We start from the raw sequence: 10,980 nt of genomic DNA on the forward strand, positions 1-10,980 counted from the left end.
ATGAGGTCTTTTTCTGCCGTCAGTCTTCTATGTTTCATGTTAAATCCAGCATAGTGATCTTTTTTGCTGTGTTGTATTGTTGTTGTTGATGATGATAACAACAACAACAACAACAACAACAACAATAATATTTTGCTGCACATCTGCAAAACAAACATTCTAGGAAGAATCATCGAGTTGTGTTTCCTAGCTGGGCCATGCATGGATATTTCAAAGCTTGAGGTTTTCCTAAAATATCAGGGAAGTGGAAATCTTCATTTTGAGCCATTGTTCATCGCTAATGAATTTGGCCTCTGAAGTCTTAAATTTCACTAAGATTTCAGTGACTTTTCTGATGTTTCAAATGAAGCAAATTTAGCCTTCCAGTGCTTTGGTACGTGTCTTTTATTTGCGATTGCCAAAGAAAAGTGTATGAACAAAATGTATCGCCAATCAGTAAGAGAAAGAGTAGGCTAATTAATATAATTACTACAGATTTATCATAAAATAATCATGGAAATAATCAAGTATAGGACAGTAGCTCACATTTGAAATTCCATTTTGACTGACTGAAGAGAAACTTAAGGTAATTCACCCACTGAGCTACTCTAGACGTGCAAAGACCATTTTTTCTTCCAGGAAATATATATTTTTTCTCCAGGGTTGAATGCAGGCAATGCTAGTCCTGCAAAAGGCAGTTGTATATATTGCTGTTTGAGTGAGCTGACTGGATTACAGTTCTTGTTTCATTATTTGCTAATTACTGTATCTTGCAAAACATTAAGAAACTATGCAGGTTGATGCTGCAGACCAAACTTGGCTGCAACTGTATTTAAGTGTTACGCTTTTAGGCAGTCAGAAATCCCAAGAACTCTATCATTTCCAAGTGTAGGACATTTCTGGAGAAATAACTCACTGGCTTTTTAAAAAAATTAATCCAGCAAAGCATCCAAAAGATCGAAATCGCTAAAAACGGTGTCTAGAGGCTCCGGATCTCTTTTAGGCTTCCATGGTGTCCCAGGACATTTTGGTGGTTCTGGTAGATCCGGCAGCTGATCTAAGAAAATGGGGGGATCTGTAGAGCTACCATGTAGTAGGGAGACGTCAGAAAAGTCAACAAATTCTTCATGGGGACTTCTACTGTGAGCCTCCTGTTCCAGAAAAGCTTTCGAAGTAGGCAGTTGACCTGGAGTTTCAACTGGTGGTAGAACTGTAACTTCTTCAGAAGAACTCTCTTTTGTCTTTTTGTGCTTGTGTTTGTGGCCGTGTTTGTGTTTGCGGGCATGGCCAACGCCCCGCTTTTTCTCATGAATTCGGTGTCCTCTCGGATGAGGATGGGATTCCTCCACAACGCTTGGTCCTTCCACTTGAGTAACGTCACTGGCTACACTTCGGAAAGGGGTGAACCCTGGAGGTACCCTAAGAAACGTCTGAAATATTGTTTCATTATTGGGAATTCTCCAAGCAAGACATTTATTTAAATGCATTTAACATAATTTATTCCACTTTTCTATTTTAAACAAAGTATGATGATAGTGAAATATAGTATAGTACAGTGTGTCAGTACTACGTACTGCACTGGTTGGGTTTGTCAATACAGTGATACCTCATCTTACAAACCCCTCGTCATGCAAACTTTTCGAGATACAAACCCGGGATTTAAGATTTTTTTGCCTCTTCTTACAAACTATTTTCACCTTACAAACCCACTGCCGTCGCTGGGATGCCCCGCCTCCGGACTTCCGTTGCCAGCGAAGCGCCCGTTTTTGCGCTGCTGGGATTCCCCTGAGGCTCCCCTCCATGGGAAACCCCACCTCCGGACCTCCGTGTTTTGCGATGCTGGAGGGGAATCCCAGCAGTGCAAAAACGGGTGCTTTGCTGGCAACAGAAGTCCAGAGGTGGGGTTTACCAGTGAGGGGAGCCTCAGCGAAATTGCAGCATCACAAAAACACAGAAGTCCGGAGGTGGGGTTTCGAGGACTTCCGTGTTTTTGCAATGCTGCAATTTCGCTGAGGCTCCCCTCGCTGGAAACCCTACCTCCGTACTTCCGTTGCCAGCGAAGCACCTGTTTTTGCACTGCTGGGATTTCCCTGCAGCATCACAAAAACACGGAAGTACGGAGGTAGGGTTTCCCATGGAGGGAAGCCTCAGGAGAATCCCAGCAGTGCAAAAACGGGTGCTTCGGCTGGCAAAAGGGGTGAGTTTTGGGCTTGCATGCATTAATCGCTTTTCCATTGATTCCTATGGGAAACATTGTTTCATCTTACAAACTTTTCACCTTACAAACCTCATCCTGGAACCAATTAAGTTCGTAAGACGAGGTATCACTGTATATGTTTGGAGGAAATAGTATACAGTAATGTTACTTTAAGAGCTAGGCTGCAATGATGTTACTTTAAGAGCTAGGCTGCAATAAAAGAGAGACAAATGTGCTGCTTTCTGTTGAATTGTATTGGAATGTAATGTATTGTTGGTGGCTGTTGCGGTTAGTCTTGATAATGCTTGCTATATAGCTGTGTGCTAAGTTTTGCTGTGTGCCAAAATATTGCTGTGTGCTAAATACTCTGTGTGCTAAGATACTATTGTGTGCTAATGCTGCTATGTGCTAATAAGAGAATACATATTGCTGTGTGTACATGATGTGTGCTAAGATATAGCTGTGTGCTTAATACTTTCTGTGTTAATAATAGAATATATTCTGCTCTGTGCTAATATTGCTGTGTGCTAATAATATACTACATTGCTGTGTGCTAAACATTGGTCTATGGATTGTATTATGGTATTGCATGGTATTAATATTACTGTGTAATATTAATGGTTAGTGCTGTATGTTTAGAACTGTATATGATTGCTTAATTTGAATATTAATGGACTGTATATGCTGGTTAGGGAATCTGAATTCTCTTCAGATTCCATCCGGGTTAAAGTTCATTTCACATCTCCACACCCACAAGTGCAATCATGTGGACCAATCTGGTGCAGGGATTTCTGGTGGGCCTGACAACCAGTTTGTCAAAACAGGTCCGAACTGGTAGAATATCATCTCTGACCAGCTCCTCTAATTTATCTCCATAGCTTTAGAGTATCTGAATATCTGAAAAGCTGATTACCAATTCCCTGGGAAACAGGCCAATCTCTCTGGGCTTATATGCTGATTTTCACATTCTGTACTAGGAGGGGGATGTAACTGAAGAGATGGTGAAGGCAAGTTTGAATACCTCTGAAATTTGTGGCTTGTTGCAGGTTACTTGTGGTTGGCTGAATAATCCCACGGATTTAAAGTAAACTGAACCACGGCAGAACAACCGTTCCTGTCACCAAAACAAAATGGGAAGACACTCATCAATTGTTCAACATTGGTGTAAAGAAAAATCTACGATGTAGAATACCATATTTTTTGGAGATAAGACACATTTTTTCTTCCCTAAAAGAAGCTGATAATTTTGATGCGTCTTATACTACTCTGACTAACTAGCTGCCCTAACTAGCTGCTAACAATCTCCGGGACCGCCTTCTGCCGCATGAATCCTAGCGACCGGTTAGGTCCCACAGAGTTGGCCTTCTCCGGGTCCCGTCGATGAAACAATGTCGTCTGGTGGGACCCAGGTGAAGAGCCTTCTCTGTGGTGGCCCCGGCCCTCTGGAATCAACTCCCCCCCGGAGATTACAATTGCCCCCAACCTCCTTGCCTTTCTCAAACTCCTTAAAACCCACCTTTGCTATCAGGCATTGGGAAATTGATTCCCCTGGGCCGTTTCCATTTTATGTATGGTTTGTCTGAGATGTATGACTGTTTTTTATATTAAGGATTTTAAATTGTTTTTAATCATTGGATTTGTACTGTTTTGTTGTTGTGAGCCACTCCGAGTCTTCGGAGAGGGGCGGCATACAAACCTAATAAATAATCATAATCATAATCATAATCTTCCCAGCTCTTACCTTGTAGGCTCTTTCATTGTTTCTCTCTGCGAATGTTTTCCAAGCCCTAAGTCTTTGCAGGTTTTTTTCCATTGATCTAACTTGCTCCGAATAAATTCCTTTTCAGCCCTAACAAGGTGCTAACAATGTTCCCACTGGCTTGCAAACTTTTTCATTGTTACTCTCTCTGAATAAAGTTTTTTTAAAGCCCTAACCAGGGGATAAAATGATGTGCTGAAGGTGATCAGACTAAGGATGCTAGTTAGATGAATATCTGGTAAGCAGATTCTTTTCCCTATTTTCCTCCCCTCAAATTAAGGTGCGTCTTATACTCCAAAACATACGGTAATTACAATTTGCGTGCTGTTGTGAGAAAATGTTCACTTTTCCAAAAGATGACAAAATATTAGTTTTCTGAATATTTTTATGACTTTGGTCTCTGATTTGGGGAAACACAATTATTTCATAAGGTTAAGTCAGGGAATATAAATTAACACAATAAAATCTATTACCCTATATCATTTTGTGTCTGGATCGTGTTCTATGTATGCATATATTTATTTATTTTTATTTATTAGATTTGTATGCTGCCCCTCCCCGGAGACTCGGAGCGGCTGTGCACCAGTGAAGGGCTGCCAAAAACTTTACTACCACACTGTGGGCATGGCTTATTGTGTGGGTGTGGCTTGATGGTCATATAACCGGGTAGGAGTGGCTTGCCTGCCATGTGACCAGGTAGGAGTGGCTTGACAATCATGTGATGGGGGGATGGCTTAAAGGTCATGTGACTGGGTGGGAGTGGCTTACCAACCAAGAAAAGTTTTCAAATAGGTGCTGTGACTCTTTTTCAGTTGATTAAGTCGCATTATTTGAATAGCCACAAAAAGGACAAATGATAGACAGCATTATTCGTTGAGGAGCATAGTAACACTTTAAGGTTTTGTACTGAACCCACAAGGTTCAGTAGGATAACAGATTAGGCAAGTAGCTCAATTTTCTTTCATTGCTATAAAAGTTCAGTTCTAGATAATGATTAAAATGATTAAAGCATTTATGGGTAAAAACATACTATTTAATTATTTCCTATTTTAAAAGTAATTAAGGATCATACTAAGGTACTAGAGAAGGAAGGACCAAAAAAGAAAACGATTAAGTATTCAATAAATAGTGCATAAACCTACTACCCTCATTGCGTCTTCTCCACGCCCTGTGGAGTCAGCAGCTCATTACTGCAGTGGCACTACTTCCCTGTTGTAAACGTTCCAACACTGGAAGTTTTAAAAAAGAGATTGAATAACTATTCATCTGAAGTGGTATAGGGAGTGGCTACCGGTTCGCGCTTGATTGAGCGAACTGGTAGTAGCATCAGGAGACTCTGCCCACCTGCTTGGACATCTCTCGCATGCACAGAAGCATTAATGGCATCCTACGAAAATAGACTAACAATCCTGGGCCTAGAAAGCCTAGAACTACGGCGCCTAAAACACGATTTGAGTATTGCCCACAAGATCATATGCTGCAACGTCCTACCGGTCAATGAGTACTTCATCTTCAACCGCAATAACACAAGAGCATGCAACAGATTCAAACTTAATACGAACCACTCCAAACTTGACTGTAAAAAATATGATTTCAACAATCGAGTTATCGAAGTGTGGAACTCATTACCAGACTCAATTGTGTCAACCCCTAACCCCCAACACTTCTCCCTTAGACTCTCCACGATTGACCTCTCCAGGTTCCTAAGAGGCCAGTAAGGGGCGTACATAAATGTACTGGTGTGCCTTTCGTCCCCTGTCCAATTGTCTTTACTTTCTGTCACTTATATATATTTTCTTTCTTTCATATATCCTCTCCTCTAAGTTCATTTTACCCTTATATATATTACTACGTGTCTATTTTTCTTCCTATGTATTTGTGTATTGGACAAATGAATAAATTAAATAAACAAACAAATAAATAAACAAATAAATAAATAAATAAATAGGCTGGAAATTGAGCTTTTGAGGGCTGCGTATGGCCCTCCTGTGCTCAATTTTCACTGGCAGAGGCTTGCAGAAGGCTGTCGTAGCCAGAAACGGATCTCAGGAGCCTCTTTCGCTGGCAGAGTGATCAGGCCACTATAGGCACCCCCGACGTGAGTGTTGTCAAGCTGGCTATGTCCACCCTGGCCACACTCACCGCAGCCCCTTCAAAGTCAAGCAGAATCCTGATGCGGCCCTCAATGGAAATCGCGTTTGACACCCCTTCCTACACCATATCTGACGGATGGCACTCCAGTCTCTCCTTGAAAGCTTCTAGTGATGAGGTAACGTACTAGTTACTAATCAGACTAAACTAATAGGGAAAGCATATAAATATTTGATTGCTCATAAAAATATAGATTTGACCTTAAAGGACAATAGGATAAGTTGGTGCAAAAATATCGGTAAATAAATTGATATAGATAACATGGGAAAAAGTCTGGACCTCAAATTGGAAAATGACAAAATCAGACTCCCTAAAAGAAAACCAAATTAAGATGTTTTACAGGTGGCACCTTCCACCAAATAGAATAGCAAAAATGTTCCCTAAGACCTCTCCATTATGTTGGAAATGTAAGAAGGAAATAGGATCTTATTATCATCAATGGTGGACATGTAGTAAAGTCAAGCTATATTGGAAAATGATAGAAAGAATGATAAAAGAAATAGTAAAACAGGAGATAGAAATAACCCCGGAATTTTATTTACTGGGCATAACTAATCAGAGATACAAGAAAGAAATTTTACACCTAGTTATTCATATTTTGACCGCGGCCAGGATAATATATGCGCAAAATTGGAAAGGGGAAAATATCCCCAAAGAAGAGGAAGTTATTGAGAAAATATTAGATTGCGCTGAAATGGATATGATGACAAGACGGTTAAAAGATCAAGAAGAAACAGAATTTTATGAGATATGGAACAAAGTGTATATATGGATAAACAAGAAGAAATATTAAAATAATGAATGAATAAATAAGAGAATTATATTAGCAGTGATATGATTTAAGATTTATGTTAGAATTAGCATTGATATGATTTAAGAGTTATGTTAGAATTAGTTTATGTATGAAAATTTATTACATAAGGTAAAACAAATTTCTTCTTTTCATTTAAAGCAATAAGTTGAATTTAAGTATTTTTCGGATGTATTCTTTTTTTGTATTGAAATTTTACTTCTAGAATAAGCAGGGAAGATACAACCCCATTTTTATGGCAAATGTATGTTTGTCAGTTTTGTCTATTTTAAGAAAATCAATAAAAATATATTGAAAAAAGAAGAAGAAAGCTTCCAGTGATGAAGCATCCAAAACTTCTGTATGTTCTGAAACATTCCTCTTGAACTAACCCGCGTGTCACCCCAAAAGTGCTTTTTCAAAAGACAATTGCGCCTTTCCTATTTTTCCCTTGAAGATATTTTGTTTCTTCTTGGAAGAGAAGCGAAAATGTCTTCAAGGAAAACGAAGAAACTCCTCTTTGAAAAAGCCTCTTTGGGGACAACCATGACCTGGAAGACTGAGAATCTCCATAGGTTTCATCCCAGGTGTCTTACACCATCTTCAGCAGCGGTACAATATTCATTTAACTTCTCAACTTCAGCCTTGGAGCAATTTGTTTTCTGAATTAGGATGTTAAATCGGTACATTATCCCAGCCGCAACCTGAAATGCAAGGAGAAAAATGATTAGCTATTGCATTGAGACTGGATACTGAATAGCAAGAACCATGAAGAACAACATTATTGCAATGCCCTCTATATGGGCCTACGGTTGGTCCCGAATGGAGCTGCGCAAGTTGTGGGTGCACCTAGATACACCCACATTACACCAATCTTCCGCGAACTGCAGTGGCTCCCGATTGGTCTCCAGATGCAATTCAAGATGTTGGTCATTACTTTTAAAGCCCTACATGGCTTAGGGCCAGACTATCTTTGAGACCGCCTACCAGAGGGTTCACAACTTGGGCGTCCTCCTCAATCCACAGCTAACATTGGAACACCATCTTTCGGCTGTGGCAAGGAGGGCGTTTGCCCAGGTTCGCCTGGTGCACCAGTTGCGGCCCTACCTGGACAGGGAGACATTGCTCACAGTCGCTCATGCCCTCATCACCTCAAGGTTCGATTACTGCAACGCTCTCTACGTGGGGCTACCTCTGAAAAGTGTTCGGAAACTTCAGATCGTGCAGAATGCGGCCACGAGAGTCATTGTGGGGCTCCCTAGATTCTCCCACGTTTCTGCAACACTCCATGGCCTGCATTGGCTGCCAATCAGTTTCCGGTCACAATTCAAAGTGTTGGTAATGACCTTTAAAGCCCTGCATGGCATTGGACCAGAATACCTCCGGAACTGCCTTCTACCACATGAATCCCAGCGGCCGATAAGGTCCCACAGAGTTGGGATGGGCCCCAGGGGAAGAGCCTTCTCTGTGGCGGCCCCGGCCCTCTGGAATTAACTCCCCCCAGAGATTAGAACGGCCCCCACCCTCCTTGTTTTTTCACAAATTACTCAAGACCCACCTTTATCGCCAGGCATGGGGGAACTGAGACATCCTCCCCCAGGCTTTTATATTTTATGTTTGGTATGTATGTGTTGAATGGTTTTAAAGTGCTGGGGTTTTAGATATGTTTTATTTTAATATTAGATTTGTTTCACTGTTATATTGTTTCTATTACTGTTGTGAGCCGCCCCGAGTCTTCGGAGAGGGGCGGTATACAAATCCAATTAATAATAATAATAATAATAATAATAATAATAATAATAATAATAACAACTCCCAGCAATCGGTAAAGGCCCACAGCGTTGGTCTTCTCCTGGTCCCATCAGCTAAACAGTATCGGCTGGCGGGTCCACGGGGGAGGGCCTTCTCTGTGGATGCCCCAGCTGTTTGGAACCAATTACCTCCTGAAATCTGGACTACCCCCCCCCCCCCCATTGGTCTTCCGGAAAACAGTAAAGATCTGGCTTTTACAGCAGGCCTGAAGCCATTGATCTTATGGTGGTAACCAGCAAGATCCAGCCATGAAGAGTATGCAGGGGTTTATTTGTCACTTATCAATGCAGAGTTTCTGCAGCTTGAGGACCTGAATTGGAAAAAGAAACCAGGCTTTCTTAGCAAAGTTACAATACAGCGGTAGAGATAAAATCCAAACCTGTGTGGTTGCTTCTGTTACTTCTTCGATTTTGAAATGGAAGTCACTGTTGTTTCCTTTGTTTCCTTTGTTAAATGAGTCTATAGCAATTTGTAGAGGCTCCTTCAGCTCTTGGCTGTCCGTTGCAATCGGGCTGACGCAACCGGGACATGTACGAATGGGAGGTCCCACTTTTTCTTCAACTGGTGAAAATATATAGATAAAAACCCCACAGGTTTATATCAGGTTATTGTAAAAAGTTAGCACTATAAGAATAGCAGCTTGCATCTATGTTGATTTTTGGTAAGAGATACTAGACAATACGGTATCAACAGTAGAGACCTTCAAATTTCTAGGTTCTATCATATCTCAAGACCTAAAATGGTCACCTAACATCAATAACATCATCAAAAAAGCACAACAAAGAATGTTCTTTCTGTGCCAACTCAGGAAGCTCAAACTGCCCAAGGAGCTGTTGACACAGTTGTACAGAGGAATCGTTGAGTCTGTCATCTGAACCTCTATAACTGTCTGGTTTGGTGCTGCAACCCAACAAGACCGACAAAGACTTCAGAGGAGAATCAGAACTGCAGAAAAAACAATTGCTGCCAACCTGGCTTCCATTAAGGATCTGTATACTGCACGAGTCAAAAAGAGGACTGAAAATATTTAGTGACCCCTCTTATCCTGGACCTAAACTGTTTCAACTCCTACCCTCAAAAGGTCGCTATAGAACACTGCAGACCAAGACAACTAGACACAAGAACAGTTTTTTCCCAAATGCCATCACTCTGCTAAACAAATAAATCCCTCACCACTGTCAAACTATTTACTAAGTCTGCACTACTATTACTACTAGTTTTTTCTCATCATTCCTATCACCCATTTCCTCCCACTTATTACTGTATGACTGTAACTTTTATAATTTTTATTAATATTGATTGTTTCCTGATTGCTTATTTAACCCCTATGACAATCATTAGATGTTGTACCTCTTGACAAATGTATCTTTTCTTTTATGTACACTGAGAGCATAGGCACCAAAGACAAATTCCTTGTGCGTCCAATCACACTTGATCAATAAAGAATTCTATTGAACACATTTTTGGCTATGAAAAAAAATTGTGGGAATACAAATGGTACTGTAGCAGTTTCAAATTTACTGTGAATGGTGGTTATTATATAGGGTTGCATCACGGCCACCAATTTATGCGTATAAAAAGAATGCTTTATTCCATTCCACGATATAGTTGAACGGGTCCAAAGATGGGCTACAAGAATGGTGGAAGGTCTTAAGCATAAAACGTATCAGGAAAGACTTAATGAACTCGATCTGTATAGTCTGGAGGACAGAAGGAAAAGGGGGGACATGATCGAAACATTTAAATATATTAAAGGGTTAAATAAGGTTCAGGAGGGAAGTGTTTTTAATAGGAAAGTGAACACAAGAACAAGGGGACACAATCTGAAGTTAGTTGGGGGAAAGATCAAAAGCAACATGAGAAAATATTATTTTACTGAAAGAATGGTAGATCCTTGGAACAAACTTCCAGCAGACGTGGTAGATAAATCCACAGTAACTGAATTTAAACATGCCTGGGATAAACATATATCCATCCTAAGATAAAATACAGAAAATAGTATAAGGGCAGACTAGATGGACCATGAGGTCTTTTTCTGCCGTCAGACTTCTATGTTTCTATGTTTCTATAGTACTGCCTATTACAGGTAGCCTTCGACTTACAATACTTCATTTAGTGACCATCCAAAGTTACAACAACTGGTTCTGCGTACCTGACCAAAATTTTTCTACCAGTTTTGTATACCTGACTATATCCATAGGAATCCATCACTGCTCCACCCTTAACCTCCACCTGAGCTATGGATATTTGCCACCATTGCACACAATGATTGGCCTTCTAAAAACAGAAAGG

General features: G+C 40.5%; 1 protein-coding gene across 1 annotated transcript in view; it reads right to left on the bottom strand.

The window, feature by feature from the left end:
• Window positions 1-366: 366 nt before the first annotated feature.
• KNG1 (kininogen 1) overlaps window positions 367-10,980 on the bottom strand; it is a 30,704-nt gene continuing 20,090 nt past the window's right edge. The window contains exons 7-10 of the mRNA XM_070753711.1: window positions 9,068-9,249; window positions 7,473-7,580; window positions 3,198-3,290; window positions 367-1,409 (exon numbers count right to left, since the gene is read on the bottom strand). Of these exons, the coding sequence (XP_070609812.1) occupies window positions 912-1,409; window positions 3,198-3,290; window positions 7,473-7,580; window positions 9,068-9,249 (881 nt within the window). The 3' untranslated portion in view covers window positions 367-911. The remainder of the gene's footprint in view (window positions 1,410-3,197; window positions 3,291-7,472; window positions 7,581-9,067; window positions 9,250-10,980) is intronic.

This window comes from Erythrolamprus reginae, chromosome 5, assembly GCF_031021105.1.
Source record: "Erythrolamprus reginae isolate rEryReg1 chromosome 5, rEryReg1.hap1, whole genome shotgun sequence".
NCBI classification, from domain to species: domain Eukaryota; kingdom Metazoa; phylum Chordata; class Lepidosauria; order Squamata; family Dipsadidae; genus Erythrolamprus; species Erythrolamprus reginae.